The sequence below is a fragment of the Gracilinanus agilis genome, chromosome 4 (assembly GCF_016433145.1).
Source record: "Gracilinanus agilis isolate LMUSP501 chromosome 4, AgileGrace, whole genome shotgun sequence".
Lineage (NCBI taxonomy): Eukaryota > Metazoa > Chordata > Mammalia > Didelphimorphia > Didelphidae > Gracilinanus > Gracilinanus agilis.
This window is the reverse complement of record NC_058133.1, coordinates 259,570,791-259,582,511: the sequence shown is the minus strand read 5'-3', so window position 1 is coordinate 259,582,511 and position 11,721 is coordinate 259,570,791. Positions and strand designations below refer to the sequence as shown.

The following is an 11,721-nucleotide window of genomic DNA, read 5'->3' as shown; positions in this document are numbered from 1 at the left end:
ACTGCCCCGGTTCCGCCCCCACCGGGCCATGCCCGTACCTTCGGGCCACCCCGCACAACCCCTGCCCCACCCTCCTCCTTTAATTGCCCCGAACCCCGCCCCCCTCTCCCCCTCCGCTTTTGCCCACCGGCTTCCCCCAGGCGCATGCGCGATCACGCCCTCTTCTCCACCTCTCTATTGCCCAGCACTCGGCACCTGCGGGGTTGGAACCCTACCCCTCCTCTTAAGAGCTGTTCACCCCCCTTCCCGCTGGGGCGGGGCCGTTAGGCGAGCGCGCTCCCCCACTTCGTCTTCCTTAGGCCCGAGAGGGCGGGCGGTGCGGGGAAACTAGGCAGGAGCGCTAAGGGCGGAAGGGGAGCTGTCAGACAATTGCCGAGGGCGGAGGCGTTAACGCAGACGAAAGGAGCCAATGAAAAGGAAACAAGGCGGAGCCCGGGCCGTTTGAATGGTGCTGTGAGCTCTCCGAATGGAGGTAGCGGGCGGGCTGCGGGAGCTCGCTGGCGTGGTCATTCTTATTCTCGGGGCCCGCAGCGGGGCGGGGCGGGGCGGAGCGAAGCGGCCCATCCCAGAAAGAGCCCGCGGAAGCTTCCGCTGGTTCAGACCGAAAGCTGTTTAGTTAGGGACGGTTCGCAGGGCGGGGAAGAGAGATCCGAGCACCTCTCCAAGCTCCTGCACTGGCATCCCTGGCTCCGAGTCACCGAAGGCCCTGTAAATGGAATTCCTGTCCACATTGCTCTGCTCCTCTCACTCCAACTTCCCACGAAAGGAGTGTAGGAGAACCATTTCCACAGTCTTTTTTTTCTATACTGCCTTCATTTCCAAATTCTTAAAACATCCCACCTATTTCTTAAGGAATAAGGGAGGGAGAGCATTCAACAAAAGTTTAACATATAACCAACAATCAATTCCTCTGACAGCATATCTTTATTTTGTTATTTATCCTTTTATAAAACTAGTTATAGAAACCCAGTTGCCACTCTAATCCTTACAAACCCCACCTTGAATTTACACATACATAAAAACCACATACAAAGGCCCACAAAGACAGGCCCCTCTATTTCTTGTTGGATCGGGCGGTGCCAATAACACACTGGTTTACCTAGAAAGGGGAAAAGAAGAGTTGCCTGTGTAAGCACTAGAATGACTCCTTTGGTATGGATACAGCCTTTCTAGAGTTACTCCTTCAAGAGAAATATGAAAGCAGGGGCCCAAAGACTGGGTTAGACCAAGGCACCCAGACACTCTAAGCTTGGGAAAGAGGACAGCTATATGTCAAGTCCTGTTGGGCAACCCAGGCAAAAAGACAGGGAAGCCAGGGAGATATGATAGCAATCAACCAAACAATTCATGAGTCCTAGCCTAGGCTGCAAGAGTTGCTATACATACCTTAGAAGCAAATCGCAGTGAGTTGAGGGATTCTGAGAAGTTTTCTTCCAAAGGGGAGATATTCACAAACATAAGCCTAGGTGAGAGATGAGGCTCAGCACAACAGCAACATTCCCAAGACATTTATTTTATCCCTCCTTTGTTCATCTGTTAGTGTTGCTTACAGCCAGTCCCCAAGGCCCCTCCATTCTTTTAACTACCTGTTCTATCAGGTGCTATTCCCACTACTCCCCAGACCAACTCACATTTTGGCACTGCCCCCTAGAGAATTCTGCAGCAGGTATGTGAGCTTGCTGTTCCGGTATGGTACATGTGACTCCTGGGTTGTGGGAGTAGGGAAATAAAAAAGGGACAAGTTCAATATTTTAAAATTTCAAAACAAATAGCTCAGCTATGACCTCCTTTATCCCTACCTTATTGCTCAGGGCCATAATGACAAGGCCCAGAGTAGAGAGGCTGCTGTTAATGGCCTGTGTCTCCTTTAGTCGTTCCCGCTCTGCAGGGCCAGCAGACAAACCAGGGTCCAGTCTTTCACTTCCAGCCAGGTCTACCAGGCTGAGAGGGGCTGCACAGTGTAAGTTCTGCCCTATGTGTTTTCCTGAAATCTGCAACTGGAACACACTGTGGCTTCGTGATGACTGTTCATTTTGTATGGTTCGAGCCACTGCCCGATTCTGACGAGCCAGATGGAGCAGGGACTCCACCTGAATGGTGAGAGTAAGATTGTTACTGTCGGCCTCTTTTCAATGAACACACATATACTTTTGCACCTAATCTGACAATTCCCCACAAGCTCAAATCTTCCCATATTCCTCCCCTCCCACCACATGCTGCATCTCCCCACTTCCCAGTCTCTTTATCCCTCAATATTATCCCCATCTGTCTCCCTCAATTCTCTACCTCCTCTTCGCAGGTAACAGGAACATATTGAGCATTGGTAACAATAAGCTCCTTACTCCCAGGACCGGCCAGTCGAATTTCGCACTCGCCCCCCTGGCACTTTCGGGCCCCACCCACACTGGCCAACAGGTCTCTGATGGTTTCATTGTAGATCTCCACATAGCTAGCCACAAAGGTGTAGCTCCAGCCTTGGGCCTCCAGCTTCCTGGCTACTGAAAACAGATGTCTTACAGCTCGTGGGATCAATCCTTCAACTTGAGGGTCTCCCCCTGGCCCTCCTTCCATCGTAAATGTCTTGCCACTTCCTGTCTGGCCGTATGCGAAGATGCACACAGGGTAGCCATCCAGGGCTGACTGCACAAGCAGGGAGACTTCCTCAAACACCTCATTCTGTCTGCTCCCTGGCAGGAACACCCGGTCAAAGGAGAAGTCATATCGGACAGGACCTGGCAACCCTCCTATGATGCTACACCGATGATCATCAGTTGGCCGAGTAAGACTGAGTCGAGTGGGAGGGTCTGAGGCCCCATTAGGCCCAGGAGGAAAGACAATGAGACCAGAAGGTGGTTCGGGCTCTCCAGGTAGGGCAGGACGGACACGGCAAAAGACTCGGATGTTACCCTTGAGCTCTTGCAGCTGGTTGTGCAGGTATCTCCGCTCCATCTCAAGCCCATGCAGATGCTCTGCCCTCTTGGCCAGCAAAGCTGCCTGAGCTGTGATCTCTGCCTGACTTTTGGCCAGGGCTGCCGTTGACTCTTGGAGTTGTACCTGGCATGGGTCAGAGAGGGAAGAGAGAAAAGAGGGGTCAGGAACATGGAAGTGTGGTGGGAGTCAAGGCTGGCTCGTGTGACAGAACAGAATAACTGGTAGAATGGGAACAGAAGTGGAGATCAGAATAAGGGAGAGATGCAGGAGGAAAAATGAAGATGGGGTAAGACACATCAGGAAAGGAGCTATAAGTGCAATAAAAGAAAAGAATGAGGAGAAAATTATAGATGACAAGAAAGAAAAAAAATGAAATTAAAATAAAAAGAAACTGCATGTAAGGAAAATTATACACAGACATGCCTCAAAAGATGCAGGGTCAAAACTAAGGAGAGGGGCTCTGAGCTCAGATTAAGGCTGTGGGGAAAACCTGAGAGGGGAAGGAGTAAAGGGAAGAAGCCAAACATCCCAGGAGAAGGGTCAGCAAGAACTCTATGTGAATACATATAAAAAGATGCTGTCACTTACCGACTGTGCCTCTAGCCGGGTAACCAGATCCCTTCGCTCCCCCTGCAGCCCTAATTGCTCCTCTTGCAGTGACTGAATGAGGCCCTCCTGGTTATGCAAAAGTTCCTCTAGCTCCAGGACCCGGGCACCCAGCTTCACCAACTCCAGCCGGTCTTGCTTAGCCTGGACTTGAACTTCAGTCAACTCCCCACTTAGTGCCTTGTTCTCAGCCTTCAGTGCCTTGTTCTCAGCATTCAGAGTTTTGTTGTGTTGCTCAGCCTCCCCAAGCTGGTTCCTTAATTCCTGATTCTCCCTGGTTAGAACCTCAGTCTGTTCTTGGCAGGCACTGAATTCCTTACGTAAGTCACACAGCTGTCCCTTCACATCCCAGGCTGGACGTTTGCTAGGTCCCTTCCTTGTGGTTGTAGGGTCCACAGCTGATACCAGAAATGAGAACAAGGAGTAAAGTCAGTAACAAACTTTAGCTCCTTTCTCTTCTCTTTTCAATAACAAACGCCACTGCCTCCCTTCCCCTTCTTCTTACACACATGGTAATGGGCTAAGAGAATTTTTGTAGACACTTAGTACACCCATTATACCCTCTACAAGTTCCCTAACCTGAGGGATTAGTCACCTACCAGGTTTTGGTGCAGAGACAGCAGAAATTGGCTTCCTACTCTTCATGCCTATTCAGAGATAAAAGATAATATAGGGATCACAGAATTTAGAGCTGGTAGTAACTGACTCCCTCATTTTACAGAGAAAACTAAGGTCTAGAAGTTTAAGTAACTTGCCTAAATTCACCTAAATTGTAAGCTACAGAGACGGGATCATGCCCAGATTCACAAGAGACCATATACCTCCAGCATTCTTCCCTTTTGAACATTATGCTCATCTCCTCCAGATCTAGCTGGTGATGCCTACTCACCTGTGTTGACAGCTGTGGTATGCCAAGATCCTGATTTCAGGGGAGCCTTCTGGGCTGTGAGGAGATAAGGAAGAGGAAGATAGAGGGCATCCTCAGGGCAGTGTACACTGTTGAAGAAGAATATGGGAGCCAACCTAGGGCTGATCTCAAATCCTGAAGAGATAATGTACCCAATTCCCTTCAGATCCATTCATCTACTATACATCCTGATCTAAGACAGAATCACTTTGGCCACAAAACAATATGAAATAGAGGAAATGGAACTTTGGATTTCTTTGTCATCTATAAAATTACAGGTGTTTGTTTACCTGTTTCCTGTTTTTTAACCCTGGGCATAGTAGGGACCCTGGGATGAGAGATGGCAATGGTTGCTGTAGTTCCAGGACCTCGAGCCCGCTTCTGAGGAAAGAGAAAGGATAGTTTTAGAGGAGAGAGCCTCTTCCCACCCACCACCTTTTTAGGTTCCCCACACTTCCCAACTAACCCAGTTTCCTCTTCTCCATACCCGGGCTCCCCAATATCTATAGGCCATTCTCACCTTTTTGGGCTCAGGAACATTCTCTTTATCTAATCCTCTCTTTACACTAAGGCCTAGGACAGGCAATTGTGAAGATGAGGCCTTGTCTGGGGGCATCTTCAATTCCATATTGTCCTTCTCCATCAGAGATAACTTCTGAAGGAAACAGGAAGCCATTCAGACTCCTTGGCCTCCCCACTCCCCCACCCAATCCCAACACACACATACACAGAAATTTTATCTCTTGACTGCCTCTCTGTATCTCTTTTGTTATCAGCAGCAAATGATCTATTTTTTGGTTTGTTTTCTTTCACAACATAATAAGGAAATGTTTTACACAACTGCACATACACAACCTATATCAAATTGTTTGCCATCTCAGGGAGGAGATGGGGGAGGGAGAGAATTTGGAAGTCAACATTTTAAACAAATGTTAATTTGTTTAAATAATAATTAAAAAACAAATGTTAATTGTTTTTACAGGGAATTGGGAAAATATTATTTAAAAAAATAAACATAGTACAGGGGAAATGAGTAAAACATTTTGAATGGAACAGAGATGTAAGATACTGTTATAAAATTATCCAGGTATGATAAAAGCAGAATCTCCAGAGCTAGGGGGTTCAAGGTCATGTAGACTAACCTTTACCTGAATAGGAATCCCCTCTACAATATCTCTAGCAAGTGGTCCTCCACTCGGCCATTTCAAGTGTCGGGATGGATGGAGAGAAACTACCTCCTGTTCTATTTTTTTTTTAAACCTTAACTTCTGTGTATTGGCTCCTAGGTGGAAGAGTGGTAAGGGTGGGCAATAGGGGTCAAGTGACTTGCCTAGGGTCACACAGCTGGGAAGTGTCTGAGGCCGGATATGAACCTAGGACCTCCCCATCTCTAGGCCTGACTCTCAATCCACTGAGCTACCCAGCTGCCCCACTCCTGTTCTACTTTTTGCAAGTCCTAAATGTTAAGAAAGCTTTTCCTTTGAAACAATGAACCAAAATGAGTTTCTTTCTGTAACATTTTCCACTACTATTATTTTTGCCCTCTGGGGGTTAAAAAAAAAAAGTTGAATCCCTCTTCTGCGTGATAGAATTCTTCATAATTCAATAAGGGATTATTAAATAAAGTCAGCTTTCATGTTAATCCTCAAGTCTTTTCTTCTCCATGCTAAATATTTCTGTTTCTCTTGACTAATCATTATATGGAAAGATCTCCAATATTTTTACCATCCTGGTTGCCCTACTCTGAACAAACTTGAGTTCACCAATGACTGAAAAGGTAGCACTCCTTACTAGACACAAAACTCCAAATATATTCTAAGTAGGGCAAAGTACATGTGTAGAAGCAATGGCTAAAAGCACAGAATTTTGGCTTGATGTAAGGCAAATTTCCTAACAACTCTTAATTAAAAGGGGCTGCCTTGGATGGCATATTTCTTTTCTTTTTTTTTTAATTTTTTTTTTTTTGGATGGCATATTTCCCTTCATTAGGGTTCTTGGAGCAGAGACATTTAGGTGTGGACTGGATGAAATGACCTTTGATATCCCTTACAATTAATTCACTTGTACTTAATGTTGTACATCTACTGATGCAGCCTAACTTCCCATTAGTATTATTTCTCCTGCAACATTACACAGTAAATGCTATCAAACGGCAACCTGCTAAAACCTCAAGGCAGGTAGAAACCAGATTATATGGAAAACACTGAATAAGCCACTAAAGAGAATGGAATTTTAGCATGCAGATAAATGGGAGTGTCATTTACAAAAGAATATGTTAGAAAGGTTCATTTAACAGCATAATTAAGAGGGAGAGAGGATTGTTACAAACCAACTAATAGTTCGGGAATAAAATAAAGGTGCTAGACTAGGTTGGTTAGTGGTAGGAATGGAAGAAAGAGAAACAAGCATTTATTAAGTGCATACTGTGTTGCAGTCACTGTACTAAGTGATTTTCAAATATCTCACTTGATTGCCTGTCTTCGGCCAATGCCCCTTCCTTGATTCAGTGCTCAGAGACCATTGGTTGGGAAAAAGATCACAGGACAAGAGGAATATATCATCCTATTCCCCCATTATAATAAAAAGGGACAAGCAATCTACTAAAAAATATTAACAAGCAACTTCTCATTCTTTAAGCAATGTTTATCTGGAATAAATTTGTAACCCATACATAACTGGCCTCTCTAAACTATCCAGCTTGTTTCTGGATCGAAAACCCTTTTCACTGGTCAGCAAGACTGTGCACAAGGAAGATTTCAAATGTAAACTGAATTGTAACAGTTTTATTTAATAACTCTTCTCTTTGCATGTATATGTAAAGTACTTTGGAGATGATGAAGTGCTATATTATAATTTATACTGTTATTGTAGAAGTTCAAGTTATTCTTCCCTCTTTTAAATTTGGGACACAGTGGCCCCCAATTCCGTTTATCTTAAGTTAGAAAAGGATTTTTAAGAAACCCTGCATAGATTACTTTTCCTTTACATTTCAGAAGGCCTCTTCAGATAGTTCATAATAACTTGTTGCTTGCTAAGGCTATTAGTAAGAACTAGAAAGAGAACCAGAGCCTAAGTCTAGAAATTGCATTGCATGAGTTCCAGCTGAAGTAATTTGATGTGTTTTGCCTATAGAGGTGGTGATGGGGAGATATGATAGTTTTCAAATATATAAAAGGCTGTTTTAGAGGAAGAAATTCTCTGCAAAAATTACATGGAGATGGCCTTCAGGTTAAATTAGGAATAATTGAGGCTGTCTAACAATGAAATGGGCTGTCATAGTTACAACAAATAAGACCATTTTAATGATTTCTCCAGTGGATGGAAAGTTAGACACCTATGATTGGATCAAGTATCACCCATCATTTCCATAACACAAATGACCCCATGGGTTGAAACCTGAGATGTATTGTAATTAAAACACCTGGTCTTGGTCTAGTTTGTGTAATTTCTGTACCCTAGAACTCCAATTAAGTCCAGTTAAGTGACTTACCTGAGATGAACAGGTAGCAAACATCAAAGATGGGATATGAACCCAGGTGTTCTGGCTTCAAAGTGTGCTGTCAGTAATGTGAAAGATATCGTGAGAAGGAATATGGGATGCTGGGAATTGGAGTTCTAGGATACAGAAATTACACAAGAGAGAAATTTGTGCTGGAGCATATGTCCTACTGCCATATATTTCATCATGTTAACAACTTCATATATTAACATAATCTTCACATGTCAACATGTGAGGAGTTGTAGCTTAGGAGAGCACTTTGAAGCCAGAATAACTGGGTTCATATCCCACCCTTGATGTTTGCTACCTTTTCATCTCAGGTAAGTCACTTAATTACTATTTTCTCATTTATAAAATGAAGAGACTAGATAAACTGAAGTCTCTTCCAATTCTAAATCTGAGATTCAGTTTTTGGATGAGGTGCCATCACCTTTGATCTAGAGTGATCTAGTCCAACTCCCTCCATTGACAGCAGTGGACAGGGAGGCCCAGAAGTCACACAGGGGTAGAAGAAAAAGCAAGGCACTGGATTGTCAAGTCAGCAAGCATTTATTAAGCAACTACTATGTGCCAGCACTGCACACAAGGCTAAGGATACAAAACCACTCTAGCTCCCCAAATTAAAAAAAAAAAATTTCTCCAACTCCAGTTTCAGCACTCTTCCCTCAAATGATAAATCAACTACCTGAAATCCCTGGCATCCCTAAATGAGGGCTGGAATAGATCTCTTTCAAACAAGGAAAAAGAGTTTATATGCACATATGTGTACACGTACACACACACACACACACACACACACACACACACACACACACGGGAGAGGGGAGTTTGCAATGGCCAGCTTGCAATTTCTGCAGACATACCGGCACCCCAGAAGACCAACCCCCTCCCCCCTCCTCGGGGCCAGTCAGGGACCCCAGCAGACAGTCACAGAATCTTTGAATGTCTGGGCCGAGGGGTTGGGGGTGTTAAGTAATAGAAATTTGGGAAAGGATGAGGCTGATTTGCCCAGGGCAGAAACGGGACAGCCAGCGACGACAGTGTCCACTAGGCCCAAGTGAACACATACACATCACCTCCCGCCGCCCAAGGGCGAAGGTCGCGAGCACACCCCGGCCCACTTACCTTCTTCTTGGGTTCTGTCAGGTCCCAGCGCGAGAGATGGAAAGGTACTGAAGGGGAGGCGGGGCGGACCGCGCAGGGGCGGGGGGAGGCGGAAAGGACTCCCCTCCACCTTCCCAAAAATACACACTCTAAACCCCGCAATATTCCGCAACCAGGTCCCAGCCTCCTGCACAGCCTGTGACCCTCGCCCCAACCTATCTCTTTTAAATTCAAATCTGCGACTCTACAGCCAACCAAACCCTACCAGCAGCGCACGGCCAATCATAAATTCCGCCTCCACCTCTGGACCAATCTAGTGTCGCCCTGGCCATTTTCCCCTCCCCCAGGCGCTAAGGGACATGCCTCCTTCGGCCCACGTGAACGCGTCTCCGCGGCTTTCCCTGGGACCTTTCCGTTAGGAACCACCCCTCTCTCTCTCACTCCCTCAGTCTCTGTCTCGCTCTCTCTTCCTCCTGCTCACCGTCCCTCCTCCACCCCTACCCCCTCCACCTCGGGCTGCCAAGTGCATGCGCAGACCTAGGAAGATTCTGGGGGCAGGCCAATGGCGGAAGTAATAGGGGGGGACGTAGAAGATTTCCCCATTCTTCCCCACTCTCCCCTCAACAATCCCCCTCCCCCCATTAGTGGAGTGAGGAGAGGTGACCGCAGGGTTCTGAGGTCAGAAACAATGAAAAATATTAGCTTTATGATCCCTGTGGAGCGGATTCATCATTCACGAACACGAGGAGCTCCCCGTACTAACCGGCTTCCGCGGTGCAACACGTCATCGCAGACGGGCTCCGAAAAGGCCGTGACTTGTCCAAGGTCACAGGGTCAGGCCGAAGCTGAACTTGAATTCTGGTCTATCAGAACCCGGAGATAGGATCGCTAGGCGTTACCTTAAAGCTTCTTCCCTAAATCAAATCAATTAGATTCGGTAAGGTGTGGGTGTTGTGAAGTCATTCTCTACGGCTGTTCGAGCGGTTCCTGATAGTCCTCAAATCCCAACACTTAAATTTTCATAATAATAATAATAATAGCTAACATTTATGTGCCAGGCACCATACTAAGCGCTTTACAACTAGTATCCGTTTTGTTCTCACAACAACCCCGGGAGGTTGGAGCTCTTATCATACCCTTCACCTTCCCAACAGTATACACTCTAAACCTCGCAATATTCCGTCACCAAGTCCCAGCCTCCCGGACCCTCGTCCCGACCGGTCCCTTTTAAATTCAAATCTGCGACTCTACAGCCTACTAGCAGCCCGCAGCCAATCATAAACTGAGGCAAACAGGTTAAATAACTTGTCCGGGGTCACACGGCTAGCAAGAGTCTGAGACTGGTTTTGAAATAAGGTTGTCCTAACTCCCTAGTCCAGCGTTCTATCCAATGCCACCTTAGCTACCCCTTTTTGGAGAGAAGAAAACCCAGACCCAGAGAGAGGAAATGAATGTCTGGCACATAGACTACTATTTAATAAATGTTTGTTGAATTTTCCCAATGTCACACAGCTAGTTAGTGCCTCAAGGGCTACCCACCAGATACTTTTTTCCAGAATACTCATGTGGTGAATATGGGGGTGAAATCTATCAGGGGTGTGCTGGTAATTGTTTAATAAATGTTTTCCAGAAGGGAAAAATCTGTTATAACACACATTTAAGTTTAATCTACATTATTAGCATTCGCTTCATCTTAAATCTAAACAATCGCAAGACAGTAAGTCAAGCCCTGATTTGTAGCATTGGCTGATTTCTAGGGTTCAAATGCTCACCCAATGAATTTAACAGTAGGCTCTCCCCATCCATCACTGTGAGCTGACTGGCTCCGGCACATTCATGGGTTCCCAAAGTAACTGAGTCTGAAAACCTAAAGTTGTAGTCCTTTACCACTGGTCTATTCACTCATTCACAGGGCTCAACTGCCCTGATCTTATCCCCCAACCCCTTAATCAAAGTCCTTTTGATGTTGTGGATTAATTTCCTCCCTTAACCCTTTGGGGCAAGAGTCTGACTACCCTTAATTCCATATAAGCAAACTGTCCTCAACTGCCATGGCCCTGCCATCTCAAATATATATATATTATATTTTATTATATTATAACATAATTATACATGTTAATTTATAATTACATATTATGATATATAATTTATAATTACATTATAATAGGTATAATCATTATATATTTACCAGATGAAAATATTTCTAGTTATTTCTCTTATTTGAATAAACGAGACTAGAGCCCATTTTTCCTGATTGCCCTTCTAGTGTTCCTTTCTAGTATATTCTGCTGCCTCCAGCACTAAACCTACACTGAAATTGATGTGCTTAAGCTAAGAATGCTAAAGGAAATCTGGATGTCTTCTGCTTTCCTGCATTGCAATTTGCTGAGGGTGTCTCTACCTGGCATGGAGACCTAGGGCCTTATGGATATAATGGGATTAATCAGGAGCCTGACCCGGTTTGGACTCATCTTCCTATAAATTATCAGAATATCTCCTAGCACCAATTAAAGGACTTGGGAACTTCCAACAGCTCAGACTCATGAGTTTGCCACCAAGACTGGAACTCCCATCTTAAAATCACTGTTTTGGTCACCTACACTCAGAGAAAGAAAGAGAAGAGGTAACCAAAACTTTGAAAGCCTGACTCTCAAGTAGCACACAGTGAATAGAG

At 45.2% G+C, this 11,721-nt stretch overlaps 1 protein-coding gene across 2 annotated transcripts; it reads right to left on the bottom strand.

The window, feature by feature from the left end:
- Positions 1-911: 911 nt before the first annotated feature.
- On the bottom strand, positions 912-10,210 carry KIFC1 (kinesin family member C1). Of its 2 annotated transcripts, none has more exons than XM_044677181.1 (11): positions 9,811-10,210; positions 4,965-5,099; positions 4,735-4,825; positions 4,427-4,480; positions 4,137-4,184; positions 3,520-3,935; positions 2,287-3,054; positions 1,800-2,090; positions 1,632-1,705; positions 1,387-1,462; positions 912-1,099 (listed from the first exon to the last, which is right to left on the bottom strand). In XM_044677181.1, the coding sequence occupies exons 2-11, from the start codon at positions 5,085-5,087 to the stop codon at positions 1,055-1,057; spliced, it is 1,986 nt and encodes a 661-aa protein (XP_044533116.1). In that variant the 5' UTR covers positions 5,088-5,099; positions 9,811-10,210; the 3' UTR covers positions 912-1,054. The 2 variants fall into 2 exon arrangements, with proteins under 2 accessions (XP_044533116.1, XP_044533115.1); XM_044677180.1 differs by lacking the exon at positions 9,811-10,210 and adding an exon at positions 9,069-9,187.
- Between the last annotated feature and the right edge of the window lie 1,511 nt (positions 10,211-11,721).